Source organism: Cololabis saira, chromosome 7 (assembly GCF_033807715.1).
Source record: "Cololabis saira isolate AMF1-May2022 chromosome 7, fColSai1.1, whole genome shotgun sequence".
Lineage (NCBI taxonomy): Eukaryota > Metazoa > Chordata > Actinopteri > Beloniformes > Belonidae > Cololabis > Cololabis saira.
In genome coordinates, this window is record NC_084593.1 from 36,598,021 (window position 1) to 36,621,821 (window position 23,801).

At 42.6% G+C, this 23,801-nt stretch overlaps 1 protein-coding gene across 10 annotated transcripts in view; it reads right to left on the reverse strand.

The window, feature by feature from the left end:
• Positions 1 to 23,801, reverse strand: part of tenm2a (teneurin transmembrane protein 2a) — a 246,226-nt gene that overhangs the window by 24,235 nt on the left and 198,190 nt on the right. For 9 of the 10 annotated variants that reach the window (XM_061725794.1, XM_061725796.1, XM_061725795.1 and 6 more), the window contains 12 exons: positions 21,876 to 22,081; positions 20,865 to 21,060; positions 18,630 to 18,731; positions 17,968 to 18,162; positions 16,493 to 16,693; positions 13,076 to 13,261; positions 12,118 to 12,144; positions 5,818 to 5,964; positions 5,313 to 5,523; positions 3,837 to 3,956; positions 2,289 to 2,550; positions 1,709 to 1,976 (listed from right to left, as the gene is read on the reverse strand). In XM_061725794.1, coding sequence (XP_061581778.1) covers positions 1,709 to 1,976; positions 2,289 to 2,550; positions 3,837 to 3,956; positions 5,313 to 5,523; positions 5,818 to 5,964; positions 12,118 to 12,144; positions 13,076 to 13,261; positions 16,493 to 16,693; positions 17,968 to 18,162; positions 18,630 to 18,731; positions 20,865 to 21,060; positions 21,876 to 22,081 — 2,121 coding nt within the window. The remainder of the gene's footprint in view (positions 1 to 1,708; positions 1,977 to 2,288; positions 2,551 to 3,836; positions 3,957 to 5,312; positions 5,524 to 5,817; positions 5,965 to 12,117; positions 12,145 to 13,075; positions 13,262 to 16,492; positions 16,694 to 17,967; positions 18,163 to 18,629; positions 18,732 to 20,864; positions 21,061 to 21,875; positions 22,082 to 23,801) is intronic. The other variant, XM_061725797.1, reaches the window with a different exon arrangement.

The following is a 23,801-nucleotide window of genomic DNA, read 5'->3' on the forward strand; positions in this document are numbered from 1 at the left end:
TGCATCTCCGGGTTGACAGCAGTGTTTGGCTGACAGCATCTGTGAGCGAGTGTGACAGCAGAATGTAATAGCACTGAGGCTCCCCTGGACTCCTGCTTGCTGCTCCAGTAGTTAACTGCTAACTCACCCTGATGGCTAATAACCCTTCCCCACAGTTACGGCTGGCTGACTGAACTAAATGCAGCTTCAATGAAAAATAGACATATGAAAGAAAAAAAAAAAAGAAGCACTTTACTTGGGCCAAACTGCAAAGTGAATCCAAGCTGGGTTTCTGGTGTACTATCTCTCCTCCGAGCTTCTTAATTAGACTCTCTCCCACTGTCATAGCTAGTGCCCCTTTAGTGGTTAAGTATTTAATGTATTCAGCAAGTGCTGAGAATAAAACTGTCTGCCCCCCCCCCATCCCCAACACAACTTTTCATCTATCCCAGTGGTTCCCAACCTTTTTTCCATGGAGCCCCCCCTACTTGTGTCTAAGACTGGCACCAAAAGAGTAAAGTTATTTGTTACAAAAAATGTTACAAAAAACCTTTAAAAAATGAACATAAATTAGGTTTTTTTTTTATACATTTCTCCTTGTTTTTACCCTGTACTTTGTTTTACTCACCTTCCTTTTGTGTCACCAATGTATAAAATACGCACAAAAAATTACTGCAAGGACATAAAAATATTTCTGAAAAATGTCTCTTTTAATATGAGAGCAGCATTTTTTAAGATATTTCCTTTAACAACCTGTCAGAGTAGTAGTATACGACGGAGTATTAGGGCCAAACTAAGACAATTTTTTTTTTGGAAATTACGAGAATAAAGTCATAATATAATGAGAATAAAGTCGTAAAATTACGAGAATAAAGTCGTAATGTTGTGAGAATAAAGTCGTAATAGAATAAAGTCGTAATATTATGAGAATAAAGTCGTAATATTCCGAGAATAAAGTCGTAAAATTCCGAGAATAAAGTCGTAATGTTGCGAGAATAAAGTCGTAATAGAATAAAGTCGTAATATTATGAGAATAAAGTTGTAAAATTCCGAGAATAAAGTCGTAAAATTCCGAGAATAAAGTTGTGACATTACGAGAATAAAGTCGTAATGAATAAAGTGGTAATTTATGAGAATAAAGTCATAATATTATGAAAATAAAGTGGTAATTTATGAGAACTCTAACAGGAAGAGCAGTCTTCTCTCTGTGTTAAAATGAAGAATATTGAGCATCTTGTGAAGTTATATTTATATATTTATAATATATTACAACTTTATTCTCGTAATATTACGACTTTATTCTCGTAATATTATGACTTTATTCTCATAATTTTACGACTTTATTCTCATTACATTATGACTTTATTCTCGTAATTTCCTTTTTTTGTTTTTTTGTTTGGCCCTAATACTCCGTCGTAGTAGTATGATTAAATGTTGAATAATGATATAATAATACGTTTTTAAGTTTTTATCCTGCTAAATAACTTAGTATTTTAAAATGATCAAAATATATTTCTAAGTGGGTTTATACAGACTTGGATTACTGTATTCCATTAGGTGTTTTATTATGATTTTTTATTTATTTAACATGTGTAAATATAATTTCTACAACTGCATAATTTCAAATCAGACAAAGTTTCGCGCCCCCCCAGAGATCTCTGGCGCCCCCCCAGGGGGGGCCCCGGACCCCAGGTTGGGAGACACTGATCTATCCAACTCTCCCACTCACCAACAGCTTGTGAGAGGCCGTAGACTCTCTGGCCGTACGCATCCGTCTTATCCCAGATGTAGGTGTAGGCCAAGTTGGGGGAGGCGTGGAACCACTTCTGGAAGAGGTGTCCTTCCACCGCCACCATCAGGTGGACCTTCAGCAGGCCCATGGACACCACGGCGGGAGTCATGGTGACCTTGAGAAGAGAGCGGTAACCTTGGGTCCTGGAGCTTAGGTAGCTCAACTTTAAACTTGTGCCGGGCACCTCGATCTGCTCATGCAGCACCTGGAAGACAAAGAGAGGATGACAGGAAAGAGGGATTAGGGGGATTAGACAGAGAGGGAGTAATGGGGGTCACGCTTCCAGTGATGGCTGAAGGACAAGAAATGGGGAAAAAAAACAATGGATGAAATAAAGAAATAGGAAAGAGGGTAGAAATGGGGGTGGGTGGGTGGGGGGTTTGGGGGAGGAGGGGACTACGGAAGCAGGGGCAGAAGGAGAGCTACAAAAGACAGGCATATAGGAGAGTGGCAAAAGAGCAAGGGAACCAGAAGGAAGATTAGCCGGCTGCCAGAGGAGAGGTCAGTGGTACTGCACCTGTGTCTCCGGTATGATGGGTTTCTCCCCTGGCTTGGAACTGAAGAAGGAGGAGAGAGGGGATGCAATCACAAGAGGGTCAGGCCTGACGAAGCCGCTCAGGTCACAGCCTGGGATCGTGTTCTCTTCTGTCTTAAGCACCAGAGTGTCCATAGCATAAAACTGGCTCCAGGGCAACCACACTGTGCGCTCCTGGCTCAAGAAGGGGGCACGCTCGAACCGCAGAGTCAGTGATGCACCACCATTAGCTATCAGGTCAAACCTGGAGAGGTTTTTGAAAAGAGGATGGGAATGAGGTACAGATGGGGAGTGCTGTCTCGGGTGAATAGTTATTTGGACTTGAACTGTGTCAGTGTCTCTTCTTCTTGTAAAAATTTACACTCCATTGCTTTAGGAACAATTCAACAACAAAACAAATCACCTGGAAGAAATATTTTAACATGATTTAATATGAAACTAAACACAAACAATAAAGAACATGCCAGTAGTGGCCCAGACATCTGTTTGGCCTGAAATACTAATACTTTAATGTTAGAACACTACATTTAGAAAAGTCATTTTATTAGATGTTATCTTTCAATATTTCATCATAAAGTTATAGTAATAACGGTCTCACACACACATTTATCATAGTTTATGGGAAATGGGTAGAGCTTTGTAGGGGACTGGAGCTGCTACAGCAAAGAGAAGAAATCACATGAGTAAGATGAAAGAAGGCCAGATAGAGACATCAGAGCATCATCATTCCAGTTACAACCCCAGGAAACTGGTTACTGCGTCTGAAACATGAGGTCTATTAATTGTTCCTAGAAGTTCAAATATGTCTGTAAGAAAACGCTGCAAAGAAAAAAGACAGGGGACACAGACACGAGGGAGGACATCGGTCAGAACAGTCAGAGCAAATCACAACTTCCAAAACAAGGGGAATTCCTGCTGACAAAAAGAAAAACATGTAAGATGAGTGGACTAAGTGTGTTTCTGAAGTGGCTTTTAAATAACAGCAAAAAACTTAAAAATTTTAGAATCATCCATGTTTTGGTGCACGTATTTTTTTAAATTCATCTTACTTGTGATTTCATAACTTGTAAAATGTACATTTTTGAATAACCATTATAAGTAAAATGTCAAAAAGTCAAATAAGTAACATGAAAAAAAATAATAACCTTAAAAAAGTAGAACCAGGTTTGTGGTATTTATCATTCATAATTTATGATGTAATATTGTATGGAATAAATGTACACGGTATATTTGTACATGCCTTCCACAGGATTCATAATCATTTTATGATTTCTTCTGTTTTCCCTTCAGATGTTGTTGTGTTTTAGTGTTAAATACATTACTCTGCTGTTTCTTGAAATGTCCTCTCTCGAGCAGCTAGTTTTCTCATGGGATCAGTAATCTAATCTAATCTAATCTAATCTAATCTAATCTAATCTAATCTAATCTAATCTAATCTAATCTAATCTAATCTAATCACAGCCTATGCGGCTATGTGGTGAGGTAGTTTCCAAATTTCAGCAAAAAGTGCTGGACAGCTAGTGTACATACATTCCATCCTGCCGTGTCAGCGTGTATCCGTAGTTTGGATAGTTGACAAAAGACACGTTCACCCCCACCAGAGGGGTTCCATCTGTCGTCAACACTTGACCCCGGATTAGTGATGCCAAGCTGGAAGAGGACAGAAGAGACAGAGTGAGGGAGTGAAAGCCCATCTATCAACCTAGTCTCCCCAACCATCCATCATGTGATTTGATTAATCTCTCCATCTTTCAATCATCCAATTTGCCCATTCATTCATTGCTCTGGTCTTCCACCACTCATTAATTAGAAACAATCAGCAGCCCCCACTATCAAGATGAATAGATGTCAATCACATAAACAAGCCATGACAATGTAGAAAATGTGTGTAGATCTGTATGCGGCCGAGTATGCATGTCTTTGAGTGGTTGCCTGACGGAGAAGTGACACACATAGAATAAATGTTTAAACTTTTCACTTTGACAAGTTACTTCGCAAGCAGTCAATAGCTACAGAGAAAAATCAGCACCATGGACAGCGCTTCACAGCACCACCGCTTTTGTGGTAAATCCTGCCTGTTTTGGGCTTTGGGATTTGGTAAGGGTGTAGCAAGTTCATGTGATGATTGTGTATTTGAATATATAGATTAGATCTGTTTGTTGTAATATCAAATTTAATTTACTTTAATATTATGTACCTGGCTCTTGTAAGAGTGAAAGTGTCAACATGTGTTTGTATGGATGAGTTTTTATTGTTCAAAGATGCTTAAATCATTACGTTTTAATGTCAAAAATAGGACATTAATTTCAGTAAAAATATTTATTTACAATCAATATATATATTATTGTATGAAAAAAGAATAAAGGTGTATAATTTATATTTCCTCTTTAAGGGTTAAATCCTATTTTATTTCAGTACAAAGTCTCTTTATTGGGACCCTGTTATTGATTGCTTGTGGAGATGGGAGACCCAGCAATTCAGATTTAGTCTGAATTGGTCCTGCTCAAGGTTTCTTCCTCCTAAAGGGGAGTTTTTCCATGACACTGTTTGGCTTAAGGCTTTTCTCCCACTAGGGGAGTTTTTACCTGCCATTGTTTATGTAATCATTTCTCAGGGGTCATGTTCTGGGTCTCTGGAAAGCGCCTAGAGACAACATTTGTTGAATTAGACGCTATACAAATAAAATTGAATTGAATTTAAACATGCAACATCACAGAACATTGGCATCAAAAATAGCATTGAAGCATTACAGCTCTCCAGAAGAAATTACAAATTGCTGTGAACATAAACTTTCCTAGTTACTCTGTTTTGTTTCCTGTGCAAGATGACTACATGGATTTGATGAGTTGAAAGTTTGTAACTCTCAACTCTCTTATTTTTGAAATGTGTGTCTTAGATCTGACAAGTCCTTCTTTGGTTCATTTAGGCCCTTGTCATGTTCTATGTGTTGTTATGAATGTTTCCTATACATTTGATGTCTTTGTTCATGTGTGCCTCCTGCCATACCTGGAGTTGAATGGATTTTCCCCAGGAATGATGTGGGTGCTGTCCCGTCCCACGAGCATTTTGACACGATCGTAAAAGGAGCGAACCCGGGGCTGGGACATGGGGCTCAGCTGGATGACTAGCAGAGGGTCCCGGGAGCCCCGGCACAGAGGACTGTTCTGACAGGGAGTCTGAATGCAACAGTCTGGGTCCATACAGTCTGTAAGTCCATCTAATAGAAGGTATAAAGGGCAGTGAGAAATGTAAGAAGTCGCCCCAACTTTATGGATTCCTCATTTAATATCCTGATAATTCATGTTTCTCTCACTGAGAAATGTTCAATTTCTGCATCCCCAGTAAGAGCTACTTTCAACAGACCTCTTAGCTTTTCTTTAATTCATAATTTTTCTTTTCAATTATCTTTTATTCCTTTCACAAGCAATTCTTCATGAGAGCCATCCTTATGAGAAGGCTGCACTTAAAACGGCGCTCTACTCCAGAAAATCTCCTGTTCCCCTAAATTCACCTCCTTCGTTGTCCTTGTTGTCTGCACAGGAGGTCTCCATGGCAACACTGCAGCCGGGGCCCCTCCAGCCCGTCTGACATTCACAGTGCCAGCTCTGCTGACCCATAGTGCACTGGCCGTTCCCGTTACACAAGTTAGGACAGCCGTCTAGGTGACGACGACAGGAGGAAAGAAGTAAGGAGGAGGGAGGTGACGAGGAGGGAAAAAGGGAGAGAAACAGATTGATGTTGGTTTTGTTTTAAAATGAACGATACACAGATGAACACGCACATTCATAGACGCATACACACACACACACACATACATGATCAAGATAGATCACTCAGTTTCATAACCCTACACTGAGAGCCCGCTATAAGTGTTGATTGATCAAGAAACCATTTAAATCAGCAGGTCAGTTTTCACTCACACCTTTCCATCGTCATGTCTGCACCTGAGGGATGGCTGCCAATGTCTGGCCGTGTGTGTGGACAGAGGTGGATAGATCACTTTATTCACTTACTGGATGGAGCCCTACCCGATTATCACTCTCTTTCTTCCTCTACTTATGATTCAGTGTGGGTAATGGGATTCTGATGGCCTTAGAGTAATGCTTTTTCATGAGAGAATGAGATCATACTTGACAGTGTATGTGCGTGCGTGTGTGTCTGTGTGGCGGCAGTCTATGAACTAATAAACCTTCACTTAAGCTTATGCAAAAAACTTACCAGGGTATAAGGCCCTAGAGCCTAGTAAGCTTGTAATAAGCACAGCAAAGGCACCCTCAACTCAACGGTGACTTTGAGGCAAGAAAACACGGAAAATTATAGAGGACACTAATATTTTCTCAAACAGAGATGATCAGTTATATGTTTCTTTTATGAGAGTATAAGCTTAAAAAATATATTTATATGAAACAACATGAAGAAAAACAACACACTCATATATGTCGGCTCAAGATGAGGTTATAAACATCAGCCAGCTAACGTAGCTGAACATAAACAAATCAGCTGCCCTGATTTGGATGTAACAATGCATTAGCACATAACTGACATGGTAATTAGTGTAAAAGAAATGTTCTGCAAAAACACACATGTTGCGGTCTCATTAGACTGCAGTCATGGTCAAACTGTAGCACCCTCTCATTTGTGTGCAGGAATAATCACCTGATTTACGTGGGTTTTGGTGTTAAGAGACCTCAGACAGACAAGGACTTGTGACTTTTTCCTGTGCCATTATTTATTTGGCAAAAGCGAAATCATAACGCATCAATTATGGGCAACAGTAAGTAGCTCCTTTCTGCTTCTATAAGATTTTAAGGGTACATTTAAAGGTACATTGGAGCTAGGTGCTGCTAATCATTGGCTCTTGATGAAATGAAACATCAGCAGGTGGTTAGACTGGAGCATCCAGGTATGACAAGAACGAAAAATACCAGTCTTCCCATGAGTAGTTTTAGAATATTTCCAGAAAGAAAAAACTAGAAATACAAATAAATCCAACATGTCAGACCTTACAGACCCCAGCATGTTAAATATTAAAGCCCATGACATCACAATTAGTAGAAGACTGAACGACTAGAGTTTGTTTGGAAAGGTTGACATAAGAAAAGCTCTTCTGGAAGCAGAAATGAGGCTCACCTGCTTTTACAGAGCTGTTAAAAGGAACCCTGGCTATTAAGACATGTAGTCCCTAATTAGCCACAATTGTTCTCTTATACTAAAATATGTTGTTAGAAACACATAAAATAATCTAATTGCTTTAAAAATCTACAATGTTTATCACATATTTTGACCTGCGGGAGGCGCCATGTTTTACCTGCGCAATGCATTCTGGGGGCGATGACGTAGAGCGGTGGCTCTGGGAAGATAAGCCCCGTTAGTTTAACTGGGACAGGTATCTAAAACATAGATGAGCAGCACTCTCCTGGCCGTGGAGGCTGACGAGGGAGCCCATAAGACGTCTCGGTTCAGGCAAACTGGATCAAAGTTCTGTGATGCACGGGAGATCTGCAAAAATGATCAATGTCGTGCGCATCTTACCAGTGCATTAGGCTCCTGCGTAGACGGCGTAGCCTACGGCGTAGACGGCGTAGGCTACGCCGTAGCCTGCGTAGGCTACGCCGTAGCCTGCGTAGCCTACGCCGTAGACGGCGTAGCCGGGGCTTTAGAGCCTGCAGCGCACCGCCATCCGCTCTCCGCTCTGCGCTCTCCGCTCTGGCCGGGATGGAGACGCCGGTGGGCAATATGCACGTTTAGGTGGGCATAGCCCACCCCTGCCCCCCCCAAAACCGGCTTCGGTGCTGGGTGATGACAGACCAGAGGCTGAGGGGACTGGCCCGGGACTTTGACGAAACGGGAGGCGCAGACTTCGCGTCAAATAGGCAAGAACATCTTTATTTAATTTGATGACACCAGATCTGGCTGGGGTTTTTATTGTAGCATCGGCTATCTGCTAGTTGAAACGTGTGGTCGGTTAGTCTATCTGAGTTTTATGGTGTTTTTGTAGTTCATGCTTTATGGTGCGGCACTTTTTTTTTTTTTTTTACTTTTTTGTAGGTGCGCCGTCACCTTAATGTTTAGCTGTGTTTTGATCTGTGTTTCTGGTGCGCCGTCACCTGTTTAGCTGTGTTTTCATCTGTTTCTGGGTGTCAAAACAGTGGACGGGGGTTAGCAGGAGCCACCGTCTGACGTCACTACCCAGAATGTAAAAAACAATGGCGACCTACATGTTAAATTATATTTTCAAATTTTATAAAAACGAAGACATCAAAAAGGTTTTTTATATCACATTGTTATAATTGATACCAACATGTATCTTTTAAGACCTACATGTCTTAATAGCCAGGGTTCCTTTTAATGATTAGTTCATTAAGGTCTGATGACGAGCCCCACCTTGTTGCAATGTATGCTCCTAAATCCTGGGAAAGCAGCAAGCTGTACTTAGTATTGCCCCCTTGTTTTCTTTCTTTTTGGTTACGGTATTTATTTAAGATGAACAATGGCACAGTGAAACAGGTTATACATTGCCATCATTCTGAAGTTAAGCAAATATTAAGAGCCACTATGATCAGTGACTTGTCTTGTGATTTGCTTCTGTTTTCAGCTGCTGGCTTTAGATATTGATATTGAATAGACAAATATGAGATTGCATCCATCTTCTTATCTAATCAATGAAACAGCTACGCCATTTTCCCAAATATCAATGTTGTCAGGTAAGACATCCATCCATCCATCCATCCATCCATCCATCCATCCATCCATCCATCCATCCATCCATCCATCCATCCATCCATCATATGTACTCAGCGTAGAGAGCACGTTTTTGCGAAGAAGTCAGAGTACCTGGAGAAACTCACGCAGGCATGAGAAGAACATGTAAACTACACAGAAAGACCCAAGCAGAGTTTCAGATGGAAAAATCCTATTTTAGTGAGGTAAGCGTGTTAACCACCACACCACCATGCTGCCAAATAAGATTCCCCAAATGTTTAAATCATTTCACTTGATACTATCCATGGAGCATTTATTAACGGAAAAGAAATAAACAATCTTGTTCATAAAAACGCAGTTGGATATAATAAAAAAAAAAAAAACTATTCAATATGATAATTTGCATCCAAGCTGAGACAGCTTTGGCCACAAATGTCTTTTTCAAAAAAGTCTTTAATACCTGGACTGCCTTATGATTTGCCTCTATCAAAGACCCCCCCCTGTAATATGCATATTTTATCTATCAAAGAGAGGGACAAAAAAGAAAGATGATAGTGTTAAAAAACTAAATTGTCACAGCAATTTCTTCTTTAATAAATAAAAGAGCAGCATGTGAGAGTCTTAAGTCTACCCAAGAGATGAACTTACAGACACAGTGGACTGATAAAACAATAAATGCATCCACCAAAGTCACACGCACACACACGCACACACACATGCACACAACTTGTGTGACGAAGCCTGGAGATATGACCTGACATTTCTCACTCAGTGATAGTGTGCTGATACGGAGTAAGCAAGGACAAAGTAACCCAGTGAGAGATTACGAGTATGAATCCTGCTCAGTAGATTAATGAACATATTTTCCCTGAAGTTGCACTGTAGGATTTTAGCCTCCAACAAATCACAGCATCAATAAATTCACGCATTATGCATATAAATAGTGTAATCGAAGCTGTGGTAGCAGCTAAATCAAAAGGCTTTTCACCCCAATTGGCATTTTATGATATGTCTCAACATCGGGGCGATGAGTGAAAGCCAAGAAAGGACTTTGGGGAAAAACAGAACACCACCTTTTTTTGGGAGCTGGAAAGGCAGAGTCAGTTAAAACCATATTTCAGCTCAACAAGACGACTCAAATCAAAGGTTTTATCTTTAATTATTACCATTCTCCACATCAAGGGATCGCTCATGATGCTGCATTAACAGTCAGTCTGGAATAGATTGTCCCCAAGTATTGAGTTCAGGGAACAAAGGCAGTTAGCAGTGATTGCCCGTTAAATGGAGTTGCCATTTAAAGCAGCCAAATACTTATGAAGCACCCGGACAGGACAATCCATAGTGGCCATTGATTGGCTTGCCTGGGCAGGCCAGCACAAGGCTCCTCTCTCTTTAATGCCAGGACCCAGTCAATATCGCCCCCACCCCTCATACTAAGTAGAATAAAGTGGGATTTCAGAAACTATTAAGTCCACCATCCTCAGTAATGTAGCTGGACTCTGATGAAATCCCTTTAAAAAGAAGAAGAAATTGCCTTGGGTTATGGGTCAACACACACAGCCTTGTGTGGCGTGCAGTGTCTGTGGGTGTAGATGGCGGGGTATATGACTGGGTAGACATTGTGTTAGACTGAAAGGCTTGAGAGAGAGAGAGAGAGAGAGAGAGAGAGAGAGGAGTAGTAGGAAAGACGAGCAGGGATGGAGAAAAAAGACCGAAAAAAGTACAGAAAAAAAACCCATTGAAGACATTGTAGTAAAAAGTCCAGCACTCTCCCCATCCCCCCCCCCTCATGCCCAGTCCTGCCTGCTATAAAGGTCATTGGGTAAAGGTTACTGCCATAAATCCCCCGATCAAAGATGAGAGATGGACTGCACAACTTCTAAAACAGCCCGCCCCTCATCCATTCCTCTTACTCTTAACAAGCTCTTTAAGAAATTTACAGATTGGTTTACCCCATGATAATCTTTGACCTGCTTCCCCTTAACTTCCTCTGTTTCTTTATACTCTCTCTCACTGTGTCTTGCACCCTCTTTAACCCCCGCAATTTACCTTTTTCTCTGGGCTACCTCTTCATAAAACAATGAGAGCCGTTCCATTAAGTGCAGAAGGTGAGAGGACACTCTTAACAGTGCTCCAGGGACCTGTAATGTTAAGCAATCGCTGCTGCTCGGTGTAACCTGACTGAGGTTCCGCTGCATGGCTATCTAATAACCATTCCAGCTGAGTGTGTGAGACAACTAACTCTGGAAGTGCCGTCTTCTTTGTTTGCCTTGATTCCTTAACCTCAGACGTTTTTTTTTGTTTTGTTTATCTTTTATTTTGTCACCTGACTAACCTGTATTTTCACTTGTAGGTTGGCGGGGATGGGTTTGATGAAAGGATAGAAAGTCTGGAATTAATGTTGTGTGCCCGCTGAGTGACACACGCACAATCAAACGCACACGCATGCACACAAAATACATCTATTAGCCACTCTACCGTGGCTGTGACTGCTGCCACAAATACCCAAATGCAAACACACACACACGCACACGCACACGCACACACACACACACACACACACACACACACACACACGCACACACACACACACACACACACACACACACCACATTAAGGCCTTGCATCAGTGACCTATGAAATTTACCAATTACCTCAAAAGTTCTTCTTAACTTTCATCATTTTGTCGTGTGAAGCAACTGTTTTTTTTGTGCAATTCATGACTAGAATACTAGAGTGTTTCATGTTGGTTGTTTTTTTTTCTTCCCCAGCCTCCACATTGGGAATACTGAGAGGGAACACGCTCACATGCATGCACAACCACACATCCACAGCACAGCCCCTCGACACTGTTAGTACCACACTCGGCTCTACGGTACCCCACGACACGACAAGGCTCAATGACAGCTAAGCCCCGCTGTAGTGCACTGCAGGAAATGGGAGTGCAGCGCACAGAGGGAGGCGTCATTGAGGTTGGCACCCTGCTCTACTATGGACAGATAGCACCACAGAGTCTACAGAGCCAAGCCAGGCCAAAACCCACAAATGCAGCAGCTAGCTTCTACCACCACAGGCTAAGAAAACAAAACACCAGAGTCAGATACGGTACCTGCTTTGTCAATCATACTCCTATGGTCTGCAGTGGGAGAAAATGTGCAAAAAAGGTAAGAGATGGGGAGAGGTTGTTTTTATTTATTTGTATTGATAATAAATGCAAGCAACATCATGCAGAGCTGAAATGAACAGGCAGACTGTGATAGGCTAACATTAAGAGTGTCTGGTGCTAGTGAAGTATGCTTTGCGCCAAGCTGAGGCCTGACAACCCTTTCATCTTCGTTCGATGCTGCAGTCAAAGCTGCCCTACTTTCTGATGGGGGAAATGGGGATATCATAAAATGTTATTTTTTTGTGCATATGCTCGTGTTGGTGCGCGTGTGTGTAGGTGTGTGTTTGGGCTGTGCGTCAGACTGAAATCACAGCGCCTCTGGTGACAAGGAAAGGACACTTAGTGTCTCACTGCACTGGAAGTGAATCAAAGGGACCTGGCACTCATCCATCCAAAGTGACAGTGATGTCAATATGACTTGGTGATTGACAGACAAAAAAAAAACCCACTCACACACATATACACACACTGGAACAACTGTGCATGCATACACACACAAACACACACACACAAAATGTGTGAGAATAATCTTTTGATCAGAATGAAGTGAAGAGTTTTCCCTTTCATTGCATAACTTTGGTGTTTCAAAGGCCATGAAAAAAAGAACTAAAGCTCCTGAGATGTGCATTTGAGACGCAGTCTATGACGAGTTAATCATGCTCTTTTGTAATCCTCCCACCCTCACGTCTTACAAGTTCTTCTCTCAGTTCACCCACCTTCTTCAGTTCCCCGTGGCCTCCCGTTTCCCCTCCACCTCTCATTTCAAAATCCCATTAACAAGGTAAAAAAAAGGAGCCGCCACTTCCGTCTAACCGGGTGCTAGTGTTTCTGTGCACACCCCAACGTGTTGCTGCGCGGATACACGCCAAACACACGCCTGCAGACACGTGGCAGCACTTACCAATGGTGCAGTGCTCTCCGTTCCAGCCCTGGTGGCACTGACACTTCCCGTCCTTGCAGGTCCCGTGTTTGATGCAGAGCGGGTTGCAGACGCGCTGGTCGCAGGCTGCGCCGGTCCAGCCCTCCTCGCAGCGGCAGGCTCCCCCCATACAAACGCCATGGGTGCCGCAGTCCACCGAGCACACCTCTGGACGAAACAAGGCAAGTCTGGGTCAAACCAGATGTCCAGGCTCAGGAATTAATGTTTTTAATGTTGTGATGAATGTATGATTTTGGGATTTGATCGTATAAATATATATATACTAGTGGTGGGAAAAAAAAAATCGATATTGCAATATATTGTTGCACTCTCTGTCGCAATAAATAATCGATAAACTGACGGCAAATATCGATATTTTATTACAACACACATAATGGATTTACGCGGTTGTCACAGCACTATTGTTCATGCACTTTAATTTGTCCAACTATACAGTGTTTACATTTACAAGACTAGAAGGCAGTGAGGTACTATGCAAAATTCAGTTGCTTACTGACCTTTCAGTATTAGAACAAAAGCAGTGCACTGTCCTGGTTTATATAAAACATGTTATTAATGTTCATGCACTTTCATTTGTCCACTTTCTTTGTACATTGTATGAAGTTTTGGCATTGAATAAATGCATAACTACAGACGTTTTCCTTTTTATGGGTATTTTTTCTTTTTCAGTCACATATATCGTGATATATCTTTTTTTTTTTTTTTTAAAGATTTTTTTGGGCTCTAGTGGCCCTTTATTGAGATGCAGACTGGAAAGGGGTAGAGGGAGAGATCGGGGAAGACACGCAGCAAAGGTGCGCGGGCTGGATTTGAACCCGCGACCGCTGCAGGAGGAGGACTGTAGCCTCAGTATATGAGCCGCCGCTTAACCCACTGCGCTACCGAGCGGCCCTATCGTGATATCATTGATGAAATTTCGTACAATATATCGAATATCGTAGATATTGTGTATCGTGATATTATCGTGGGCCACATATCGCCACAGTATTGAATCGTGAATGACCTGTATCGTCCCACCCCTAATATATACATATACACATTTAAGATCGATACATAAAGACAAATGCTGCAACTCAAAAGGAACACTATTCTTTCAACAAAACCGAAATGTATTCATTCAACTTGGCAAGGAAGTAATGAGCACTATATTTGCCTTCATCCACGTTTTACAGTAGCAGAACTTCACATTACCTTGTAAAAAAAAAATAGATTACCCTAAGGTACAAAACTATCAAATCCACAAAAGTACAATTCTTCATCCTGCATCCCTAATTAAAATCTGCAATTACAGTTCTGTCACTCTCCAGGAAGCTCAGATGTTGCAGGCGGTGACAGTGCATGTGGTGAAATGTGACAATCCCACTTGTGTACTCCGAGCCCCCGCTGCTCGGGAAAAGTAGTATGTAAAGACATTTTGAGACACACTTGCCGAGGAATCCTGCAGTGTCAGACAATGTTGCCTTTATTAAAGTTGAACATTACTTCTCTCGCGAGTAATGTTGGAGCTCGGTTCATGAGTAGTGAGTAGCGTTCCCACGGTGACATGATGGAGGCTGCTGTCTCTTATATAGCGGAAGCTCAATGGTTTCATTTTATTGAGTGAGAGAACTGTGAAAGTTGAGCATTTAATTAAAACTTGGCTGCTTTTACTAGAAATATCTACATTCTTACTTCTTCTTCCTCTTTTTTTTTTTTTTACACTATCCTGGACTGCATCCAGGAAATTATGCAGCTCATGCCCAGGAACTGAAGGCAGTTGCCCTCTTCCTCCCTCGTCTTTCATCTCTGGCCAACTCCATGTGTCACCATCCATAAAACAAACCCACCTCCAACCTCCACACTCATTGTGCTCACTGTGGTTCAGAAAAGCTCAGATTTGCATTTCACTGTCTCTGCTGCACTAAGATCACATAATTGGCTCCCAGAGCAACAGCTAATCAATCAAAATATTCAAATGATAATCTACAAAGCTAATGACAGTTTAAGTCCCCTTGTAAGAGCTGACTCTCTCACAGATCGTCTTTCAGATTCTCATGAAAACTGTCTTCTAACACCGCTTTTAGACAAGAGTCCACTAATTTAGTCGTCTCCGATCAAACTGTTGAAACACTCGACAAAAGAACGTCTATAGAAGCAAACTGCAAGTGATGAATAAATCAACATCACTTGACATGGGCGATCATCGTGTTAAGTAGCAGTCGGTCAGGGAGTTTTATAAGGGACAGCAGCTGTGAGAGGAGCTGCAGACATGCGGGACTTAACGCAAGAGTTGGTCATCATCGGAGGAAAGGGGTCCAGCCTCAGCTTCTCCTGATCCAGGAGCAGGAGGGCAGTGGGTGAGGGAGCTGGATATTTACAGGACTGTCTCAGAAAATTAGAATATTGTGATTTTCTGTAATGCAATTACCAAAAACAAAAATGTCATACATTCTGGATTCATTACAAATCAACTGAAATATTGCAACCCCTTTATTATTTTAATATTGCTGATCATGGCTTACAGCTTAAGAAAACTCAAATATCCTATCTCAAAAAATTAGAATATTCTGGGAATCTTAATCTTAAACTGTAAACCATAATCAGCAATATTAAAATAATAAAAGGCTTGCAATATTTCAGTTGATTTGTAATTAATCCAGAATGTATGACATTTTTTTTTTTTTTAATTGCATTACAGAAAATAAAGAACCTTATCCACAATATTCTAATTTTCTGAGACAGTCCTGTATGTGGAGCTCCATATCAATCAGGACTTGCTGACCGGCGCCTCCACCAAAGTGCTCACAGTCCTGCAACTCTGTGAGCACTTCGGATACAAAATGCAGCTACAGGACAAAGAAGAGGCTAGATGTTCTTAAACACCTTATTTAGCACAAAACTCAGCTTCAATTTTAAAGTGTAACAAAGTCTGAATGGTCACATTTGCTCTCTTTCTCTCTCTCTCCTGCGTTGTTGCAAACTGCTAAATAAACCGATGAATACAAATGCAGTTCTGGATTTGTAGCTTTACCTTCATAATCAAAACAAGTTGCCATAGCCACACAATCGCTGTCAGGAAGAAACGTCCCACTCTTCATTTCAGTACGTTCCAATTTGGCTTAAATAACATAACAGTTGCTGTATCTTATTTCTGAGCATGTTGCATTTTGTGTGGTTTTTGTGGACTTCATCCAAATGCAGTTTGAAAACCAGAACAGTATGAGATAAAATGACTAACTAATTAGCCATGTACCCGGGGACCGCAATATAAGTTGGGACAACTGTTATTAAGTCAGTGTTTTCTTCCAGCTCTTTGTCCCTCCCTAACCTCCCCCCCTCCCCTGGCTGCGAGCAGTTTTGTTCTCCCAGCCAACCCCAGCGTGTCGCCCTTGTACTTACCCATGGAGCAGTCGGGTCCCATCCAGTTGGGGTCACAGCTGCACAAGCCCGTGTCGGGTATGAAGGCCCCGTGGCCGTGGCACTGGTCCGGACACTGGGCCCTGGGCAGCTCGCAGTGCAGGCCCCCCCAGCCCGGCTTGCAGTGGCACTCCCCATTCACACAAATCCCATTGTTGGAACATGTCGGATCCAGACAATCAACTGGATAAAGCCAGAGATGCGTCAATACGGGAGGAAAAAAATAAACGACTTATCAGAAACCAACAGATGATTATAAGTGTTTTTTTCTTAACAAAAACGAGATATGAACGAGGACTTAATTTCTTTTCTTTATGAACAGAAGCAGATAATGACGACAAGAAAAAAATACCAGCCATATTACTAAAGCAATTAAAGCAGACAATAAAGAGTGGCAAAGTTTATAATTGCAGCACGCAGACACATTATTTGGTGTGAGCTCTTCGCAGATGTATTTCCATGTATGCGCCTACGTGCCAATACGTGGGGGAAAAGCTGACACTGTCAGTCTGCCAAGCTGACAGGCAGCTCTGAGTCCGAGCAGTGAGTGAAAACCAATTTGACAAATTACCTCCACCCGGCGAAAGCGCCCACCCATCCCTCCTCAGGCCTGCTATCATTCCTGCTCACACTTGTCCTGTCGTGTGTGTGTGTGTGTGTGTGTGTGTGTGTGTGTATGTGTGTGAGACTGCATCCTCTCCCCGCCTCCTCTGGCATGACTGACCCCGGCACATCCCTCTGCACACACGTATTAATAAAAGCACACGCTCACACGTAACCCCGGCCCCCCGTTTCTGTTTGCCTGGCAGAAATGGCAGGATCCAAGTTATCGATTTTCATGTCGCTGGCACTTCAGGAAAATTGTTTGAGGGACTCTGCTGTGATGAATATCAGATTTGAGACCAGAGGAGAGGGGAAAAAAATTGGATGAGAAGGAGATGGAAAGAAAAAAAAAAAAACCAAGGTGGAGAGGAGAAACTGCTGATCTTGTTCTCAGATGCTGTATCTTGACTTTTTCCGTCATTCTCCCTCTTTCTTCCCTGCGTCTTTGTTTCTCTTTATCTTCACCCTTGGCGTGCTCCTTTCTGTTTTTTCTCTTCTTTCTTCGTATATATTGACCTCTCGCTATACCGACTTCCCCCTTCCCACCCTTATCTTTTTTCTCTTGCTTTCTGATGACTTAGATTGTGCCATGCTAATCCTTCTTAACAAGGATCAATAGAAGCGATTTCAGCCCTTAATAAAACCTGTGATGTGTTTGCCCGCAGTATCATACCTCATCTATATGTGGAGGGATTGGACACTCACTCGGCATGAGCTTGTGTCATGATGGGCTGTCTAACGGGAGCTGGGAGGGAGCGCCAATGTGCGCGAGTCTGTGAATAATCTCTCTCCGAGTAAACGCGTTCAGCCATCGCACATGCTTGAAAGTACAGAATGACCACGCTGGCTCTCACCCTCTGCACAGTTCTGCCCCTTGTAGCCGATGGAGCACACGCAGTTTCCGTCGGTGCACGAGCCGTGTCCGCTGCACAGAGGGTCAATGCATTGGGTGACGGGGACATCGCACTCCGGTCCTTTCCAGCCGCTGTAGCAAACACAGGATCCCTTGTCGTACTGGCCGTTGCCGCTGCACAGCACCGGGCATGCCGCTGGTGGAGGAGAGAGGAAATGAAAAGGCTGGAAAGATTAAACCGTGCACATGAGGAAAAGGAAAAAAAAAACCCCAACAGTTAGCAGAGTTTTTAGAGATTTCCAGAGCAGTGAGACGCTGCACTGCCCAGCCAGACACATCCACACCCCACCCTGCAGGGGGGTGAATAGAGTGGTAAAGGGGCTGGAGAATGCCAATGACATGAAGAGTAATTACAGGCAGAGGTAACTAAACTATTCATCAAAGCTGTCTATCCCAGGTGAGCACAGAGCCAGGGAGTCGTTAGCTAGGGGAGCTGCCATTCATCATCAGTCATCCTGTCTCGGCTCCACCTCGGGCCATGCGCACACGTTGCTGTTCTTAATCCTCTCTGTTTTCTGCGCCGAGCCGAAATGTGTCTCCTCATCTAATTAGATAGCGGAAATGACAATATCTTATCTGACAGAATTTGTAAACAGCTAATACCTTTGGAGCAGTCCATGCCGTGGAAACCCGGGAAGCAGTGGCACACGCCAGAATTGCACTCTCCGTTACCATGGCAATTACGCGGGCACTCTTGCACTGAATCTGTGAAGGAGATGAAGTGAGACAAAGAGAAAGAGGGGCTAGATAGTTTGATGGCAGGCATCAAAGCATGTCATTAAATCGCTGGCATTATTCATTCTTTGAGCTACTACAAACTAAAGTTCCCGAGTCTCTCAGCTGCGCGGACTTGAAAAGCAAAGAAACTCCTCTAAGAATTAATGCATTGATTTTTTTTTCTGTATTTGCATTTGTCATTGCAGCGTATGGAGAGAATGTACTTTGAGCAATTCCTCAAGAAAGTGTCCGTTACCCTTCAACCGTTGCTCTGTGTGACGTATGCAAAACTAAAACCACGATTCCGTCTGAAGAACAAACAGCTTTTTAATAGCAGGAACTTTTTTCAAGGTGCTAAAAGCTTCCTTTCATTTGGGAGCTGCCTGTTAAAAAATTTGATTTTTCCTTTTTTTTTTCCTGAAGATCAACTATGATATGAGCCACACAGACTTGCTGAAATTAAATACTTGATGACTGCTAACATTCCTGATTGGACGACTACATGTACAATCAAAAAATGTCAAGGGCTGCGGGGCACCTTCAAAGTTCCTGTACTTCCCACTAATCAGGAACTTAGGATGGAGTAAAGTAATTTCCCTGAAATTTAAACACTCGTCTCCTGACAGGGATGTGGCAGTACTTGTTAAAGGACATAATTCCTGGATGATGCCCCTGCACGTGCATGTACGTGGCCTATTTCAGCCGTATGATATAAGCAAATATTTTAACGTTTTAACGGTCTGGTCTGCTACAGCTCCTGCAGAAGAAACAAACTTTGTAAAAGATTTGTAGTCTTCCAGGAGAATTCTTGAGGAGGAAATGCTGTTTCAGAATATCCACCTAATTTACATCAGCCTCCTTGAACACCTCATTTCCCCGTCTCTCCATTCTGTCGCCCTTCCCCTCATTTTCCTTGTTTATTACTCTCCCCTGCTCGGCTCAGGGTCATCCACACTTCATCCGGGTACGGCCGTTCGGCTTGGCTGGCCAGAATTTCGTAGAACTCTCCGATGCATGTGCTTATGACGGCGTGCATACATGACTTCAGCTGCTCTCGCTGCCTTTTAGTGCCTCTTAATCCACTTACAAGGAGAGAACGGCATGGTGGGAAGAAGCGGGGTCGATGCTAATCACAAGGAGGCATTCTGGACCTTTATCCATCTCTCCATCCTCGCCATGCTGTTTGCAGCGCTCTCTCTTCTTACACAGTGCACCGCTCAGCCTCTCCAGAATCCCTCTCCTTCCAAAATATCCCCCTCTCAATATCCTAACCCCCTAAAGAAGGAAGAGAAATCTTCTCTCACATTTTACCATATAAGCCCCCCCCCCCTCTCCTTTACACCCCTCTAAGCCCTTCGTTTCTCAGTCTTCATTTCATTGCATTTTGGATGGGCCCCAACCAATGTGTTTTACCTGTGAATCCCCTCAGTAGCTGCTCTAATTCTATCCTTGCTGCCTCTCCAACTCTCCCCTACTTCTTCTGCAGCGCACTCCAGCCCCTGATATTGACAGTGAAGGATTCTTTCACTCTGCTTGACTCTTTGTATCCACATCCCCCCCCTTGTTTTCATACTTGTGGCTTCGGCACAACTGAAATGCTTTGGGTCCCTGCTTCAAGCACCAAATCCCTTCAGGTTCCGCGGCTGCGGCTCGCTTTTATTTTGGATACGTTCCGGTACGGTGACTCATCAGAAGGATGTTTACCCCTGTTTGCAGCAGATGCATGAGTGTGCATGATGTAAAAAGCTTTTTTTTTTTTTTATAAAATATGAACGTACATATTGCATGTGGCAGTATGTCTCCTGTTTTAGCAAATGCATTTATTTCAGCTCGCTGAGCAGTCTTTCCTACGCGGCAATGTTACTGTGCTTGTATGGCTTTTGGCAAAAAATGTCCACATGCTCCTGGAGAGTGTTTTTACACATTGTGGATGTGTGAAATCACGAAGGCACTAGGAGATTTTTCTAAAACGGTACCCTCGGTGTCACTGGCAGCCGTAACTTTAATCCCGGCGCTCTGAAAAAGCTGCTTGTGTGCCACATCTTAGCTTCCACTCTGCCTGCACCTGCCGCCTCAGCGTCCCGCCACCCGCAGCAGCAGATGCTGCCGCCGCTCTCTCACCCATGACGTTGGTGCTGAAGGAAACCGTCTCCCTCTCCCGGCCGTCGTTGTAGAAGGCCAAATGCCAGGCGCCGGCGTCCAGGTACTGGACGAACACCGCCTCGTTGAGGACCACGGTCTGGATGCTCCGCCTCTCCCTCGGGGACTCCACCACGCTCCACTTCTCCTTCCCGTCCAGCCGCTCCATGTAGTCATACTGGAGAGACAGTTGCAAGGTTCAGCTTAAGCCACGATGGTAGAAAAATAAACACATCTGCGAATGATGAAGGCGTACATTTTTTAACTTTTATCCATTAATGGAAGATTAAAAAAGCCCATGTTATGCTTATTTATATGTTCATAATTTGATGTCAGTGCCTGCTAAATTGAAATGGTTTAAGCTTTCAGTTTCATTATTTTTCTACTGCTGTTCTCTACCGTCGCACCTGATATACAGACTTAATTTTCTCTTTTCAACCCACAAATGCTTTAACATTCACAAAAAGCAAAGCGAAGAGGGAAAAAAAAAGCCAAGAGAAAAATCCTAAAATGATATTTTGACTGGATTAATGCAACGCAGAGCTCCTCGTCTGTGATTACTGTTTTTGTTTTTGTGGAAATGATGTGGGAACTGTTTTAACTGCAGCAGCCTCGCCATCGGCTTAAGTTAGGTCAGGCAATGAAACAGTTATCTGAACGCAATTATCCCTTCCTATAAATCAAATCCATTTTTAATTGAGTAGTTTCTAATTAATCCAAGGCACTAAAAGTTACATTGCTGTGAAATTTAATTAAGTGCAAATCTTTGTCTAAATGAGTTTTTTTTTCAAACAGCTATTATAATGATTTACAAATTAATTTCTAGATGTCCCATGAAACAAGAAATGCTTTTTTAATGCATTCTACAGTAGCTGATGAATATAAAAATTGTTCAGTCATTATGAAGCTTTCATTAATGAATAAAACAGTAATACTGCGAGCAACCCATTACCCTGAAGGGGTTCCGCCTGGACTGTCACGTGCAGGTTTTACCTGGGCGTGTGAGGGCGGCAGGCCCTTGCGGATGTACACGCCGAACAGGGCATCCTTGCCGAGGGAGATGTTGAACTTGAGGAACTGTGGCTGGCTTAAGAAGAGCAGAGACCTCCAAAACACTCCTGGAGGGACTTCTTGGGTCACCCGTCTCCCCACCTCGATGCTGCCGGAGTCTATGCTGGTGTTACGGCCGGCCCACGCGCCTGGAGCGAGGACAAAAGCATCTGTGATCGCTGACCACTGCTGAACATCCAACACTGCAAATATACCGTTACTGGGAATTGCTAAGGAAGTAAAAGATTCAATAATTCAGAAGATATAAGCATAAGTACATCATTCTGTTTTGCTTCTTCATCTAATTTAATTTGTGACCAAATAAAACGTAGCCTCGATGCATGTCTTGTTTACTGTATTGTATCATGTTGCATTGCATTACATCATGTAGTATTGCACCGTGTGAAACTTCTTTACAATGTTTTAAACAAAATTAGCAATCATTTATGTTTTGCAGAATTTTAGAGCGAAATAGAACGAGAGCAGCTCATTAGCCAAAAGATTACAAGGCCAGGTGTTTTCCACATTTCAGCACCTTAAACTGTAAATATCCTGATTTGGGGTGCACGGCTCTATGGAGACCAATTACTGCACAAATACACCATGTAGTAAAGCAAATTGATAAAAAAAAAAAGAAAAAGAAAAAACAAGAAGGAAAAAAATCTTCCCTTCCTCATTGTCGCAAGATTCCGTGTCAGAAGTTTGCAAATGAGCATCTAAACAAGCCGTCCAAAATGCTCATTTTGGAAACGAGACGACATGACTCGTTTCCAAAATGAACATTTTGACGCCAGAAAGAACATTTTGCCTTTAATTACCCGAAAAAGCTTGTGTGAAGGAAAAAAAAGGCTGCTGAATTTCATCAAGCTTTCAGACATTAACACGGGAAACATTTCAGTTCTTTTCACTCGTGCAGGGAAGGATGGATTTAAGGCAAATGTCACAGTGTATGCAAAAAAAAAAGGTGAAAATGGTAAGAGGATGGCATCCACGACGCAATCACGAAAAAACAAACACCACAAGGTGCAGGCTTAATGACTTCTCATAGTGCTCACAGTCACATGATCTGAGCGTTCTCAAAAAAACTCTGATTTGAACTCAAAAGAGCAGAATCTGCATGATAGCCTAGAAATTCCAGCTTTTGGAGACACGGATGACAGAAAATCCCTCAAACAAGAACTGAAAGACTGGAAACAGCTTTAACCAGCGGTTATTCAGGACTGACCATGTATGATTTGGGCTATCATCCTTTTTTGTAATTTTAAAGCTGTGAGTGATTGCACTAAAAACAACAACGAAAAAGCAACAACACTGTTATAGTAAAGAAAGTTTTCATCTTGAATGGGAAAAAAAAAGCCATCTATATTTAACGAATCACTCAGTTACAGACAACAGAAAACATTTGTATACCACTGCGCAGCTGATGTTGTGCAGAATATTGACTTTTGCATCAAAATCTATGATTGTGGACTGTTTTTTTCATTTCAAGGCTGAAATGTTTAAACAGACCGAGCAGAAGGGCATAAACAGAAGAAACACGCACGGCATCCTGCAATCAGGTCAGCCATCTAACAGGAGCGTGTCAGGGCACCAGACAGAGAAGAGAAGTTTGTGTGAAGAAGAGCCAGGATATAAAAGTGAAAGTGAGAGGAGCAACAGCAGCAGCTGGACTATACGGCTGGGAACACAACACAACAGTAGCCTCATTAATGCAGAATGCAGACAGAGAGCAGCGGCCCACACACATCTATAGTACATGCTGTGTGTGGTACAGAGCCGGATCGGGCAGGAGAAAGGAAAACAGATAGAAAGCCGCATGGGGGCCTTTAAAGACAGGGGGATGAGTGAGGGGAGTTTTACCTCTCTGCT